Source organism: Marmota flaviventris, chromosome 20, assembly GCF_047511675.1.
Source record: "Marmota flaviventris isolate mMarFla1 chromosome 20, mMarFla1.hap1, whole genome shotgun sequence".
Classification (NCBI taxonomy): Eukaryota; Metazoa; Chordata; class Mammalia; order Rodentia; family Sciuridae; genus Marmota; species Marmota flaviventris.
The window spans coordinates 12,812,927-12,829,989 of record NC_092517.1 but is presented as its reverse complement, the minus strand read 5'-3'; the positions used below and the strand labels follow the sequence as shown (position 1 = coordinate 12,829,989).

The 17,063-nt window shown below is 39.3% G+C and overlaps 1 protein-coding gene across 1 annotated transcript in view; it reads right to left on the bottom strand.

Annotated features, from left to right (window-relative positions):
- Positions 1-370: 370 nt before the first annotated feature.
- Grm7 (glutamate metabotropic receptor 7) overlaps positions 371-17,063 on the bottom strand; it is an 837,641-nt gene continuing 820,948 nt past the window's right edge. Inside the window, exon 10 of the mRNA XM_027931895.2 lies at positions 371-445. Coding sequence (XP_027787696.1) covers positions 396-445 — 50 coding nt within the window. The 3' untranslated portion in view covers positions 371-395. The remainder of the gene's footprint in view (positions 446-17,063) is intronic.

Below are 17,063 nucleotides of genomic sequence, written 5' to 3'. Positions count from 1 at the left end.
GTCCTCACAAACTGTACAGAAAAATTTCAAAACCTTGCAGCCCGGAAGTGCATACGTAGAAAGACCAGTCAGCCCCCAAGTCGGTCCTGTGGCTCTCCATTGCATCCTAAAGAGCCAGGGTGGGACTTGAGTCTCAACTCTCCCTCTGGTAGGGAAGGTCCACAATTCAAGCCGAGTTGGCAGTGCTAATGCCAGTGACTTATTAAGCCAAGATAAAGTAAGGGTATTTCAGAAAGCAGCTGTTTAGGACACTGGATCCTCTAACATTGGTCTCCTGGCCGGGGAAGCTCCTCTGGTGATGGAAGCGGGCAGGACCAAAAGAGTCCTATGCCAGGTTGGGTGACAGAATAACTGAGGGCCTCTTCTTCCTCCATGGTTCCAAAGGATGGAACAAGTTAGATAACCAGGTTATTATAACTGACATACTTCTTTTTTGCAGCAGGGCCTGGGGAAAATAAATGGAAAGAGTAAGTGTTGGCAGTGACCTTATTTGCAAAAGAGGAGGTGGAGCTAGAACTGTGGGCAATTGTGGTGCAAAGTTAAGGCTGTGGGGAACACACACACAACTTTGGATTTTTCTATTTCTTTGGCTTTGTCCACTAAAATCAGCAGTTCTCAGAGATACTCAAACTATTGAGGTTCTTTTTTCGAGATGTCTTCAGCCACCTCCTTTTTAATCTGTAAGTGGTGTAGTATATATATCAGTGATTGTAACACTTCCTAATTGCCTAAGCTTGCAGGATCCACCCATGTTACACCAAATTTCATCAGGTGATCTTGTCTTAGACATTTGCATGGTAGAGGTCTGTCTTGGGTCATTAGAATTAATTTGTCTAGAGATGAGGTCACCCAGAGTGCTTTCTTATTCACAGACTCAAATGACTATAAGAGTGACTTATAATGTTGTCATTGCTAGGTTGTAAATGGTAATTTGCACAAGTATTTCCATTAAGGTTTGATGTTCTCGTTAATGTGCCAGGTAGCTCAATATTCACAGTCCCCATTTGTTTTCTTGACATTTAGAACAAATTATTTTCCCACTTGGCACAGTGACTCTAGGATTCTCTTTCACTCACTGATCCTAGTTCTCAGTACCACTGAATGGAATGTCCATGGCAGGATGTGTTCTTGGTTCACTAAATCTCAGTAGTTCTGCATCACCTTCTGCTAAACCCAAAGTAACTGTCGTGTATCATTTACTTGTAGCTTATTTCACTTACTCTAGTAGGTTCTAAATAACATTCAGTAGAGAAGGAGCAAGACTTGTTCCCAGAACTCATAGATAGCTCAGGAATTCATATGTGAATTTAGAGGAACTTGGAAGCAGCATTAATATACTGGGACACAGTTTGTATCTGATCTTTGAGTAGTGCATCTGGCATGGTATAGATGTGTATATGCATATATTTGTTTTCCAAAATACTGTGTATGGGGTGTGTGTATGTGTGTATACTGATTTTATTTTATTTTCTGGGCTCAAAATTAGTTTAAAATTAGAATTGTCTCCCTCTGAGGAATTCCAATTGGAGAACTCATTTCTCTGTTATATCACATTGATTCACTAAAAGGAGAAATAGAATTTTATGAAATTAAGGGTCTCCTGAAAAATATGGTCATGAGACTCCATTTATGATGTGTCTTCACTTGATGGACATTTGGGCTCAGCCTCAGTAAGACCCAGGTTCTTCTGAGAAGGTCCCTGAGGTCCCAGCAGCATTCATGGTCTTCAGCAATGTGCTTGTTTGGGGTATGAGGAGGAAAATTTAAGGAATTTTTATTTTCAGTGTCACAACTAAAATATCTCATCTGAACATGAGCGCCTTGTCAAACACCATCTGCTGATTATCCTCAGACCAAAGAAAAAATGAGCAGAAACCTCAGTAACTTGTACTCACCCAAGTATATTAGACCACCTCTATTGTGTAATAAATGAAGATTGTTTGCTGGATAAACATAACTGTCTAGTGAAACAAAAAACAAATATAATTGCAGGTGCTCAAATAGGTTATTAAACCCTAAGGATGAGTTTTCACACACACACACACACACACACACACACACACACACAAAAAAAAAAAAAAAAAAAGGTTAGAAAGCATTGTCCCTGCACTGTAAAGCAGAGTACTGCTTTAGATTAAGATCAATATGAAGTTATCTTTCAAAAAAAACTTAGAAATGATGTTTTGCAGAACAGAATAGCACTCCCATATGCTTTGCCTGGGTCATAGTCTCTGATAGCATAGAGAGAAGGTCCTGTTTTACCTGGGAAGATTCCAAAGGTCCGAGAGACTAGTGTTCCAGAAATGGGTTGTTTGATGCTTGAGTCTGGACTTCCCTCTTCACCCCATGACAGGAATCTCAAGCTGCCACTATACTCAGCTGCCCTAGGTTCCCATCCAATTCCTTCCCCTACCTAAGGTGTGGTTAGCATAGTGCCAAGATGCTGAACTTCTCAGAGACTTTATAAAATTGGGAAAAGAATTTTTACCCTATTGATAGGTAGAATGTTCAAATTATTCCTGTTTCTCATGGGGGAGTATAATGTACAAATGGGTTTTGAGTTACAAATTTCTTTGCCAAATGATAAGCCTAAATGTTTGCTTTCTTTGCAAAATTGCCTAGGAATATTGCAGCAAAATTATAATGAAGTTCATGTAGCTCCTAGAATGGCAATTATGTGCTTTTCACAGCAATGTCCAGTGTATTATAATATTTATTTTTAAACCATCTGGTCTTATGAGTAAATAAACGAAGTGCCTATGGTGTCTAATAATTTCATTTATTTGGATAGTTAAGTAGTTTATGGTCCAGGAAAGAAAATGGCTTAGCTCAAATAGTTGTCCAGTGAAATACTTGTTAGGAAAATAGTTTTATTTTAACATAGAGGTTTTTTTTTTGTTTTGTTGTTTTTGTTCTTTTATTTGGCTTATAAAGTTAAGTTATAGACTTTAAGAAAGAACAGGAGTAGATGGCATTGTCCTTACTGAAGTTTTTAAACTTGTCTATACCTATAGTTCACAAAGGAAGATATCTTAGAGAGCCAAAGCTTACCCATGAGCTAGGGCCAATGACACTGGTTTTTGTAAAGTATTACTGATGCACATCTGCTACCTGTGGAAGGTGAGGCAGTCCAGCTCATTCTCAGTGTCACAAGCAACCCTCAGTTTGACATGAAGTTCAGCAAGTTACTTGTTTCTTCAATTGTCTCACAAAAATTTCTCAAAGTGTTTTGTGGAACATTGGTAAACCACATTAAAAGAAGTATAGGGAAAAAAATAACAATGGAAAAGAGAAAGAGTCTCACAAATATTATGCTGGAAAAGCACTGAATAAATAAAATGAATGGAACTCTTTCCTCTACCCCACTTTTATTTCTTTATTTTGTAAATAATAAGGAATATGTTAGCTAAAGAAATAAGATAAATAAAGCTCAGTGTTTGGAATTTTATTATTTCGAAAACTATGTAGAAATATGTTTAAAACTATGTAGAAATATGTTTAAAGCAATCAAACTTCCATTAAAGTTAAAAAAAAATTCACATCCCTGAATATAATACATGCAAATTCATGGGCATTTTTGCTTCAAATGTGCCACCCCCCTCATAGGAAATGCCTATAGTTAAGGCCCTCCCTCCCCTGCCAACCCTTCCCTTGTCTGCTCTCTCCCCATTGCTACTGCCACTGCATCTATTGTTCCCCTTGAACTATAGGCAGTATTGTTTAATGAGTTTTGACCAGTTTAAAACATTGTTATTCTATGCATATTCATTTATAACTATTTTTCATATAGTAAGATTTATTTATATTGATTTGGTTAACCATTACTATATAGTATTTCCATATCATTGTGGCAAAAATCTTTGTAACTTTTTTTTTATTTGATGGACTTTGCTGTCCAGTTTTCTTTCATAACAAACAATACTGAAGTAGAAGATAGCTAGAAAATATCATTAACAATGTTAAGTGACAAGTATGAGCCAGGAGAAAAAATAAATGCCATATATTTAGATGACGAAGAATGGCTATCCAAATTTGCACAAATGAATAAGTAATAGAATCTAATTTTTAAAAAATTTGTTAAATTTATAACTCGGTGTCTGGAAGACGAGGAAGTACAACTAATTGAAAAATGCTCAATATCATCATTTAGAGAAATGAAAATTAAAACAATATGGTAGCATTTTGTACCCATGACATCAATGAATTGATTGTATTTTGAGAAGGTGAAAAAGAGGGAACTCGTAGGTCACAGTGGTAGGCATGAAGACTGATAATATAATCATACAAGAGTGCCATGTGAAAAGATTTAGAAAATCTGAAGATAAGCATCGTATTGGCTTGGCAATTTCACTTCCACATTATACTTGAGGCATTTCTTCCATAGGTGCACAGGGACATGTGTATGACTTACCAGAGCTTTCAATATAATGACATGCTATGCTCAGAATGTAAAAATGCAAAGCAGGCCAAGTGAAAGATACTAAAGAATAATATGAATGAAGTAGAAAATGTGCACACTGTGTCAGAAGTTGTGATCATGGTGGGAGGCTCTCTCAGCAGGCAAATGCTCCATTTTCAGAAGAGGAGCCAGACTTTTGTATTTTTATATAAAAGTTCGTTTTTTACTTGGCTATCCAAATAAAAAGGTATTTGGGGGGCACTATTAAGTGTTGGGCTCAGTATTAGGGTTTTTAGTAGATGGTTTTCAATCAAATTAAAACATACAGCAAGGAAGATACAAAAGCAAAACATTTCATGGAGTCTATAGGCTGTGAGTTTGCAGCTGGTATTCTCTGCACTGTTTCCCAAATATATTTGAATCTGTGGCACCCTGCCCCCCCCACACACACACACCTGTTTTAGTGAATCCCTTGGCAGTGCACAGAAACATAATTTTGGAAATGCATGGTGATATTTCTTAGATCTTAATCCTACCTGTTACTTTGGTATGTTGTTAATTTGTTGTAAAACTCAACAAATGTGGAAATGCTGGCTTGTTGCCTGCTGAAACTTGTTTGGGAGTGACTCTTGAAGCCATCCTAAGCTCTCTGCCATTTTAACTGTCCTCTTTAACTGCTGCTTCCTTACCAAACCATTTGTCCAACTTGCTGTTTACCTGTGAATATTTCAACTGAGAGGGATTCTTAATATTATCCTTTGCAGTTAGTAAAAGAAATACTTTCTGTGTACGACTTCTGTGTTTCCTGCCTATTCATTTCATTTGTAAACTGCCCCTAGCCTGTGGCTTAATGCCAAAGGAGACATTTACCTTCAACTGTTAATTCTCATTCCAGATTAAAAAAAAAAAAAAAAAAAAAAGCTAGTCAACTTGCAGTATTTTGTGAAGAAAAAGCAATTTGTTTTCTAATCATTGCCCCTACATTCTTTTTTTTTTTTTTTTAAATAATTACTTTGAGTAGCACATTACTCAGTCAAAAAAGTAAAAAAGATGCAAAGCTGAACAAGAAAGAACAGCATGATTACCAAAATAATGAGGCAGACATGGGATGTGGCTCTGAGTTACATTGCCTGCTTAGCATGCCTAAGGCCCTGGGTCTGATGCCCAGCACAGGGGGACAAGAAAAGGTGTTCATGATGACAGCAGTTCAACTCTGAACTAGAAACTTCCTCCTCCCTGATTCACATCCCATCTCCTTGGAGAATTCTAGACAGTTTATCCTTAAGCTTACTAACTAGACTTCACGACACCAGGAACTTGGTGTAGGAGTAGAATATTATCAGTCAGGGAAAGAATTCAGTATTCCAAATTACCCTGAGTTCCAACCCAATTGTAAAACTCCAAATTCTGGGTATCTGTCGACCTCTGCAACCATCTATGGAAGCAGATATTACTCAACACCTCTTAAATGTCATTCATTCTAATAGATGACAATAAGACTTTTTAAAAAATATTTTTTAGTTGTTGATGGACCTTTATTTTATTCATTTATTTATATAAATGACAGCTCGGTCTCAGCAGTGCTGAGAATCAAACCCAGGGCCTCACACATGCCAGGTAAGGGCTCTACTACTGAGCCACAGTCCAGCCCATAATAAGACAGACTTTCAGCCCACAGCTGTTGGTTCACTTCTCATTCATCATATACTTAGATTACTAACAGACATTTCTGTAGGACTACCACGTGTCATCAGCAAGTGGTGGACATTTCCTTTATTTTTTCTACTTACTACAGTAAGGATAAGGTATGAATCGCAGACCACCCTTACATAGAGAAGAAATCCCAAAGCAAAACTTGGCATTTTTCAACCATGCTGAATGAGGGGGGCAGACCAGTGGATGGTGGGGCAGCCCAGCTGCAAGAACCAGCTTACCATCTTTGCAGACAGTAGTGATCCAGTTCAAGAGAATGGAGAAGGAACAATCTAGAAAGCTTTGGGGAGGGGGGTGGAACATGTCTCATGCTTCCTTGCTTTCAAGTAGGGACACAGAAGGCAGTCAGAGTTGGGATGGAACCTTTGCGACAGGACAGAAAATGATCCCACTCCTGTGAGAAGTGCTTAGAGACGAGCTGTCAGGGCAGGTGGGAGTCCTGGACAGGGTGTCCTGCCTCATCCTGGCGGGCTTGTCAGGAGGTATTTGATTGAGTGCTGCAGCAGGAACAGCGTAAGGAGGAGGCAGAGCAATGGAAACGGAGGCTATACTTCCACAGGGAGGCTGGGTATAGCATCATTGTGCTGGAATTCAAGGTCAGGGAGGCCGGTGGGGCCAAGTGAATTACTTCAGTGTATATGAATGTTTTCATACCAAATTCAGGGCACTGGAAATGAGTGAACAAGTTGATATTCCTCTGGTAGTTTAGGTTCGTATTGGAGTTTCTCCTAACAGTCCTTTCATGCTGAGTTAAAGCCCAAGTTCTCAGTGGCCACAGGGAACCTTTTAGAGTGAAAAAAGATCCTTAGACTTGTCCGTTCCATCCCTACAATGCTCTTTTCTACCTTTTCTCTTCTTGGATTACCTGATCAGTTTTCCAGGCTCAGTTTCCCTCCTATTTCTTCCTTGTACTGAATACAAGGAGAGTGACCCTCTGGTTCCTTCTGGATGTAGTGGAATTGTAGGAGTCCGAACAATAGTCTTTTATTTTTTGTCTGTCGATCCTTAGGAAATGTGCTGAATATTTGTTGAAAATGTGGCTAGATGAGCTTTGGTTTTCTATAGCCATTGTTGTCTCTGGGGGAGATTTTAGAAATGAACAGGACAAAAAAACTTGGGACTTGGTGGGGTTTGGTACCTTCCTCTGACCCCTTCTCAGTATCCTCCTTGGTGCCACTGTGTACAAACTGAAGCATGAATGTAACTTCTCAGATTTCATTTGTAACTTTTAAACTATAACATTCCTTATTCCTCTATCGGCATTCAAGCAGGGCTGCAACAGCTTGGTTACAATTGAGAAATCAATTTTCAATTCCACTCCCCAAAAGAGTAAATGAACATTCTAGTGTTTCTTTAAAAAAAAAAAAAAATCTCATTTGTACTTTTAAGATGCAAAGCGTCAAGCAGAGGTTTACATGGTTCTTAGATGATGCATCTGAAGCAAATACAGTCCTTCTCTCAAAATATCTTTAAGCTTGGCTGAGTTCAAATCTGGGTAATTTACGGCTGTATATGGGTTGCTTTCAAAAGAAAAAGAGATGCAGTAAATTATTATATCAGAGAAGCTACTTTTTTCTTGTTATGCACTTTGCCTGGGCATTGAAAAGCTTTGTGCATCTTGCAGTTTTATATATTATAGATGTGAGCATTCTGGAGCGTAGTATGGATGCAGTGCAATAATGCATTCAAGATTGAAGCGGTGCACCAAAGTCTGTCTTAAGGCTAATGTTACAAATAAGGCAATAGTGATGAAATAGTAGCAGAGGAATACTTAGTGTTGCTGGAAGAAAAGCTCTTGCTGAATTCCAGGCCTTGGTTTTTGGGCTCAGGAGATTTACAGTCAGTTTCTTTATTCCTTTATATATCATCCAAATTTATTAAGAGCTCAGAGGTTGTTAGTGAGCTTGGCTATAAAGCAGGGGCATAAAGATAGAAACATTGTCTATCCTGGTACAACAAGCATTTATTGAGCAGCTACTCTGTGTCAGATATGGTTTTAGACCCTTCTTCCACGGGAATTTTCTCCATGAGTGACACTTCAGTACTTAGGAGCCATTTTAAAGGGCAAAGCCACCACCAAAGTGCACCAAAGAACAGGTAATAAATTGAGAAAAGGATGCTTATTCATGTATGAGCAGAAATACAAGGGCAGAGTCTCACTTTGTTTGGCCTCAGCTGGGAGAGTGTGCACAGAGCAACTCCAGTATTTTGCTGCTCTACACATTTCTGTGAATGACTGCAAGAGCCCTGCAAGCATTGATTTCAGAATTAAAAATAAACTCCAGGGGGCTGAGGTTGTGGCTCAGTGGTAAGCACTCGCTTAGCACGTGCGAGGAACTGGGTTCGATCCTCAGTACCACATAAAAATAAATAAGTAAAACAAAGGTAGTTTATCTTACTACAACTGAAAAACATATTAAAAAATAAATAAACTTGAGGGAATAGGAGTGAGTTGGCAAATTTCCAAATACAGAATCATGGAACCAGAAGAATCATTTGTGTTGTGGTTGTTGTCAATCACAAACATAAAAGATGAGAGACTGGAGGGGAGGTGGGGAAGGACCTCATCAGAAGAGAGGAGGTTTGAGCAGAGTTTGGCAGGAGGTGAAAGAGAAGCCATGCAAATCCTAGGCTCACAGAGTATATGTAGGTCCAATACCTGGAAGCTGAATGACCAGAGACTGGAACAGGTGAGTGAGCAGAAAGAGTAATACAGTATACATGGAGGAAGAGTCAAAAGTGAATAAAAGTGTCTGAGGAACTCCGAAAATGTCTCAAAGAGGAGAGAGTATTGAACTGTTTTATTATTTTTGTTGTTGTACTGGGAAAGAATCCAGGACCTTATGCATACTAGGCAAGCACTCTACCACTGAGCTACAACTCTAGCCCATTTTACTTGTTGTTGAAACAGTCTTGCTGAGTTGCTGAGGCTGACCCCAAACTTGAGCTCCTTCTGCCTCAACCTTCTGAGTCACTTGGATTACAGGCATGGGCCACTGTATCTGCTTATTGAACCACTTCTTGAGCAGTAGATTGTGGACATTCTTCAGGCCTCCATAGTTGTTAAAGAAACAGGTATGCAAGAACATTCTAGATGGGAATACCATATTGGCAAAGGTGTGCTCCTTGAAAAATCACGAATAATTTGATGTTTGAGTACAAAATTTATGTGGAAGAGAGAAAGAAAATTTAAAATGCTGGAAAAGAGACTGCTAGGGAGATCCATTTCAGATGGTCAGGGGTATTTTCTGCTGCATACAGATATTGGGATGTACTGTGAGAGAGCTTCACCAGTATTTGAGTTTTCCAATAACAGCCTGGGGATGGATTGGAAATGGGGATGTACCTGAGGATAGCAATCACCAGAAAGGAGATCAGCCATATGTTGATAGAACAGTTAGGACTGCTTGCAATACATGGATTCCCAGTTGGAATTACAGTGGGGCTCTTAGGCTCTTGAGGCCATGCTCATGCAGAAGCATCCTTGAGATTTCCCCCCCACACACCTGTACCAGGGGGTTGGACCCATTTTTTTTTTTTTAACCACTGAGCCACATCCCCAGCCCTTTTAGTTTTTACTTTGAGATAGGGTCTTGCTGAATTGCTAAGGGCTTTGCTAAGTTGCTAGATTTGAACTCACAGTCCTCCTGACTCAGCCTCCTGAGCTGCTGGAATTATAAGCCTGAGCCACTATGCCTGGCTCATTGGTTTGATTTTAATGTGGAAAGGGATATTTGCATGATGACAGTTGAGTTTTTTCAAGCACAATGCCCCCCACCCCTTTCTTTTTGAGAACTAGTCTGTTTTGCCCACACTGGTCTCATGTGCTCCTCCTGGTTCAGCCTCTTTTGTCCTGGGACTACTGTTATGTGCCACCGGCTTCATTGCCTCTTGTTTTGGCTGCACATTTCAGCGGGCTAGATGAGACTCAGAGAAAGGGAAGCCAGAGAAGCCATCTGAGCTAGAAAAAAAGAAGTGAAGGAAGCAACTTTCCTTCCATTTTTGAGATCCTGTCCCTGGAAGATGGTAGGGTTGGTATATAGTACTAATAATAGAAGTCAGAGAGAACTTTGCCAATATAAAGTAAATGTCTTCCAAGTTTTAAATATGGGTTGCTGGGGACACACAGGGAACCAGACATGTTGCTGTCTTTAAGGAACTCACAGTCTAAAAGGCCTGAATCCTCTGGGCTAAATGGGTATCAGGTGTAAAGCTTGAAAGTAATATCTTATACATAATCTTAGTGTAAAAGTGAACAGTCCTCAATTAGACGTGGAAATAATATGTTGATCTATATGGTTGAATCTTGTGGTGATAGTGTTTTCTTCTTATAGTTAAATATTAATCTGTTGGTTTATTTAACCACAAACACTTTATAATCAAAGAAATTAAAATGGAGACAACAGTGAACTGCAGGGTATTTTTGGTTTTTAGGTAAATACTTTTAATTGAAAATAGTATGCATAATAAGAATAGGAATAATAAGAATGTTTAAAAAGAAATGAATTTATATACATAAAGATTTGTGAAGATGTGCAGTATTATGTATAATTTTAAAGTATAATGTCTAACACTGGAAGGTTATTAAGTTCTTTTTGTGGGGCATACTTGGGATTGAACCCAGTGGCACTTTACCACTGAGTTTTATCCCCAGCTCTTTTTAATCTTTTATTTGAGACAGAGTCTAGCTAAGTTGCTGAGGCTGGCCTGGGACTTAACAATATTCTTGCATCAACCTCCCAAGTCACTGGGATTATAGGTGTGCACCACAGTGCCTGGCTATTGAATCTATTTTAATCCTTTTTTTAACACTGCATTTAAAAATCTATGGAAACATCTGGGCTGGGAATATGTGTGTTAGTGGTACAACATTTGCCTAGCATGTATGAGGCCCTGAAGATGATGGTTACAACTGTGGACCAGCATGGAAACTGATAATGTTTAGTACAAAAGAACAGGTCACAAAATCAAGAGTGCTGTAAGAGTAAAACTGCTTCAGAAGTCAAAGAAAACCAACTTTGAAAGAGGACAGGTCTATTTCAGCTTGGGGTTTTGGAATTCTGATCCATGGTCGCTTGGTCCTATTGCCTGTGACACTGGTGAGGCAGTGCATCATGGTGAGAGCATGTGTTAAAAACAGAGCTGGGAGGAAAAAGATACTGGAAGGGGAGAAGGTCCCAGTATCCCCTTCCAGGACACACCCCCAGCAACCTAACTTCCTTACACCTCTGAAAGGGTCCACCACATCTCAATAGTGCCACATGCTGGGGGATCAAACTTTTGACATATAGGGACTTGGGAACATTTCAGGTCCACACCAGCAATTTAATCATATAGATATGTTGATATAGATGTGTATATATGTGTGGTGGGGGGAGGGATGAGCAAAATATTAATAAATGGTGATTTTATACAAAGAATTGGGGTGGGGTGTTCCTCATTTTAATATACATGCATATTTTAAACTTATGGTAATAAAAAGTTGGTAGAGATTTATAGTGCTTTATCAGGGTAATCGAATTATAGTCATTTTAGTATTTAAGCTAAATTTCGTATAATGTTGCTTTTTTATATTGTAATTAGTGTATGTGTCTTTTTTTTTGTTTTGTTTTATAACAAGTCATTTAGCAAGACACAGGTAGGTGCCCATGACCATCCTTCATACCTGAGCAGCCACAATTTTTCCCTTCATTTTCAACCTTTCTCTGGGATAGAGAGAACTTCTTGTGCATTCTGTAGTTTCTTTTGAGGACTGTCTTATGCAATCTACTCTAATTTTTCTTCATGTTTTTATTAGTATAACCCACTCCTGAGTAAATACCATTATAGGAACTGATCCATTATTAATTATAGGGTAAGCATTTCTTCCAGGCTTTTTATTAGGGAAAAAAAAAAAAAAAAGCTCTGAGAAATTTGTTAAGACCTTCCTTTTTTATCTACATGGATTGTGTGTGTATCCACATCATGTAATAAATGGCTCCCTAAAGTATTTTCTGAAACGTGTGTGTTGAATCCACTACTGGAAGTCTATGAGAGACACTCTCTTTTCCCCAATGTTAGGGAGGAAATAGTTTTAGAAATTAAACACTAATTAATTAAGTTAATTCAGCTGTTTTAGGGTTTTGGCTTTTAAACCATGCCAGTCATCAAATCTATTCTCAGAGGGAGAGAGTGCTGGGATTGATTGGTAATGTCTGTCAGAAGTCAAGAGTGCTTGCTAGGTAATAGGCTAATCTGGTCTAAGTCTTGCTTCTCTAAGGGCATTTTATCTACAAGATCCACTTAGTCCCTGGCTGGAAGCCAGGTGGGCTTACCTCTCTACAGAAGTCCAGCTTCCTTCACACAGAGAATTATCATTGATATGCAGTGACAGGTAGAGGCAGAAATGCAAATACCATGGCCTGGGTTAGAAGGATAATGGATGCCTACTAAGAGACAGGTCTCTTCCAATCCAAGTCTTTTCCGTGTGCGTGTGCACGTGCACGTGTGCGCACACGCACTCATGTGCAATGACTTAAGAGTTTATTTATTCAAAGGAATGTGGCTCAAGATTGAGAAAATGTAGAAGTGGAAGAATCAGGAAAATAATTGTAAGTCAGGCCCCAAAGATCATGTAGAGAGAGTTACAAAAACCATGCCAGAAGTACATGCAGGAGAGGAAAAGAGGTGGGGGGTGGGGGCAGAGCCTCTCTGACTCTAGGTTGACAGTGTTCTGGAACATTCTTCCTCCCTTTCCCTAGATAGTCCTAAAGGTGGCTTCTTCTCTTTGTTAGATTTTCAATTTTTTTTCCCCAGCTTGGTGCTGGGGATGGAACCCATGGCCTCACTTAAGTTAGGAAAGTGCCATACAACTCAGCTACACCCCCACGTTTCAGTTTGAATGTCTCTTCCTTGGAGGTCTTTCTTAATCCCCTCTAAAAAACTGACTCCCACCTGCTTTCCAGTTCATTACACACTTTATTTTTCATCAGATACCACTAGCACTCTCTGAAGTATTCTGTTATTTATATTTTAATTTGTATTCTTCTTTCCCTGTTAGAATGTAAATTAGATATGTCAATTTTCGGTTGCCATTGTATCCACAGGACTTGTGAGATTGCCTAATACCCAAAGCATAAATAACTGAATGGGGGACACTTTCATAGGCAGAAGAGGATAGATAGTTTGAGAATAACAGATGGTGATGACTGATCTGACATTCCTTAAAACTTCTCCTTTGACTTCATGCTTTGGCCTAGAATCTCTCCCTTCCATTCTGAAATGGATGCAAAAAGGTGAGGGCCGTGATAGTTTTACCCTAGTTCACTTTCCTGGAGTACGGACTGGCCTCTGACTTCCCACAGATTGCACAGTCCTTCTAGCTCCCCAATTAGGGGGAGGAGAAAAGCCTTTCATTTTCAGGAGGAGTGATTAAAAGAAACTACAGCTGTTAATTGAGGGAAGTAGCAAAGACACCATGTTTTGATAAAATATGGATGGAGCAGACCATGACTCTTCAGTACCTGAGTTTAGGAGAGCAGCTTTTATTGGGAGAAGGGAAGAGAACACTTAAAATCGCTTTTGGCTGAGGATGTTTCAAGCTTGGTAATAAATTGGAGACATCCATGGCTTGGGCTTGCCTAGCTGGAATATATCTTTAAATGAGGCTAGTATGGCAAAATGTTAAGAATTGTTGAATCCTTTTGGTAGATTCCACTACTACTGCTCTTTCTACTTTTCCAAATGTTTGAATAGTTACAAGATAGAAAATTTGAGAATCCCCGTCTTCAAAGTAAAGTTTTGCTTTTCAGCTTTGGGGGGCAGTGCTCCCCACCTTCTTGTTATAGTCTTCACCACTAAGCACTTATAATGTTGACTTATTCTTTTTTGTATATCTCAAATAAGGGATGGAATTGAATTGGGATAGTTTTTATGGGTTGATAACCCTGACGCTCCTAATTTGACATTGAACATTAAAATAACCACCAGATTCAAAGGTAGAGCCATGGGAAAAGATGGACAACAGAGACCCAAGAGTAGCTGCTATCCAACTGTGCGATCCCGGCAGATGAGCATCTCTTCATGCCTCAGCTTCCTCATCTGGACAGTGGGTGTTAGAGGGTTAATGAAGTTTTGGGTAGAGTACTTAGAATGTGGTTTGATAAAAATTTATACTCAATTTACTTTAGCTACGATTAGTCTTCTCTCTGGATGCATTTGGAGAGTCTCTCTCTCGATCTCTCGTGCACGCCCGCACGCATGCACACACACACAAACAAAACACTGAGACATTGTGTTAGCATAAACTTTTCCCTTGACAGAAAGAGATCCTTCTGAAGCTGGTCAACCTGCCTATAAACAAAACTAAATTTGCTGTTTGAATTTGGACACTAAGTTTTCAGAAACTGTCTTAAGAAAGTTTAACGAGATGTCAGAACAACTAGTACATTCTGTCGATTCACTGAAAAAAAAGGAGTTTGTCAGTCACTGTCAGTGTGACCCCACTTCTGTCCACTCACACAGCCACGGTTATCCACTGTGCTATTTGTGCAGATATGATATTGAAACCTTACACTTTGAGAGATTGTACTAGTCAGCTGGTTCCAAAGGGAGAAGCAGGGATTTGACAGCTTCTGTTATGGCAAAATGACAGTTTGTTCCTGTACAGAATGATGCAGGAGAAAGCCGAACACATAATCAATAATCAGTGGTCACTGCTACCCTCATGTACAGTTCTTGTCACCTTTGTGCAGTATTGAAGCTGTTAACCATGGCTTCTTGGAAACCTTGTTGTAGCATTGTTACATTATTTCCATAATCATTGCTGGAAATTATAAATGTGCATTTATTCCTATATTGCTTTAATTCATTTTGATTTAATAAATGAGACACATACTGATGAGTATCAGAAGAGATTCATTTAGATTAGCTGGAGTGAGTTATCCCCTACTTACCAGCTGCTGAATTTTACAGTTAAGAACTGATCTGTGTCTGCATTTATATATATAAAGCAAAGTGAAGACAGTGACAACTGCCAAGCTGATTCTGTTAAAAAACATATTACCAGTGAAGTTATCCACACATGACTGTGGCATGTATGTATATTCAAATAGGGGGACACACACACACACGGACATACCCGTGTGTGTGTGTCCCCCTATTTGAATATAGGGTACCTCTTACCCGGGTTGGTTATCAAACACACTGAATGGTGATCACTCAGAAGTCCCTGTTTCCAAAGAAGCTTTTGAACCCAATACAGTGTGCTGTATCTCAGTTTGACCAAAATGATGTGTGGTGAATTTCACTGGAAACAACACAAAAAAATGTGACACAAAAAAAATGTTCTCCTGGTAGTTGTTGTTTCCCAGAAGCCAAGCAGTTGTTAAGTACTGAACTGCCACACAGTTCGGCATGGAGCTGAGTGACGCTCCCAGTGCTGCAAACATTTGCACTTTGAACACATCATTCGCTTAGCATTTAGAATGTGCTAGAAACTATGCAAAGCCCTGAATAGTCACAAACCCTTTTAATCTTTCCAGCAAGCTATGTGCATTATATATATCTGTTTTATAAAAGGAGAACTGAGGTTTAGTGAGGTTAGGGAGCATATTCAGATGTACTCACCTTTTCCAAAACAACGTTTTTGATAAGCAAGAGAAGGTTAAGTGAGGAGAACTAGATGGTCTCATGTGCCCACAGGACTAGCTAGGAAGTTCCAACAGGTCATGCGAGAAGCAGTATATTTTGTGACATGCTCAGGAAGTGTAGCTACTGATGGCAGCATGAATGTGTAGATTCTAGGAGAAGTACCCCGTACCCAGGGCCACCCCTGTTCTGTGTCACCTCTTTTCTCCCCATGGGAACCAAGTCAGGGAAGATCCTTTGAGAAGGAAATGCAGTGTTGGGGCTTAGAGGAGGGTTTAAAATAATGTCATCACAGGTTCAAATGCAGAGAAAAGGTTGTGACCCAAAACAATCACACTAAAGATGATATAAACTTTATTCTTTATGCTCCCCAAAAGAAGTCACAGGCATTGCCTTGGACACTTCTCTGAGAGGCAGCATGTGGTTATCAGGGTTAATGCGACGTGGCTTATGTCAGAATGCCTGCATTTGACATCCAGCTTTGCTCTTTGAAACTGATTTTTTTTTTTTTTTTGAGAGATCTCTAAGCTTCTTTTTCCATGCATTTAGCTTCTCTACACATAGTATAGTAATACTAGTGATGCCTGGAATAACTGATAATGGGTGAATGTAAAGGCTTCATTCAGCACAGTAATAGCCAGTTAATAAGATGCACTTATTGCCAGTCATAGTGGTGCACACTTGTAATCTCAGCTGCAGATTACAGGCTGAGGCCAAAGGATCACAAATTGGAGTCCAGCCTGGACTACTTAGCAAGACCTGGTCTCAAAATAATATACAGAGGACTGGGGTATATCTCAGTGGTAGGACACTTGCCTAGCATGCACAAGGCCCTGGGTTCTATCCCCAGTTTTACAAAACAAAAACAAAATCATAACCTCCATTTTTGTCATGGCTCTGTCATTATAATTATCATTAAAAGCAAGTCATCTATATAAGTCAGTGAAATTCAGAATTTCAAACCATGTCAACCCCTGTTTCAACGGCCCCTATTTCATAGGATGAACTGCCTTCCTAGGATGTCATTAAACACAAAAATGTTGTGGGACTTGAAGTTGCCAGTTTTGCTCTTGTGCAATAGAGTGTTATAAACTCTGAACTTAATCTTCAAATGAAACCCTTTTGGCCTTTCAGGAAGAGCTGTCTAAGACTGTGCTGTAGTGTGTAAGGATTCTATATTTTTGCAAAGGAAGCTCAGAAGTACAGTTAGATTTCCAATCACTTCAGAGAATAAGAGACCCATCTATCTCAACCTGATAGCATTTGTGTAAATAAATACTTTACTTGGGAGGGGAATTTCTATTTTTAATGATGGCAACATAGG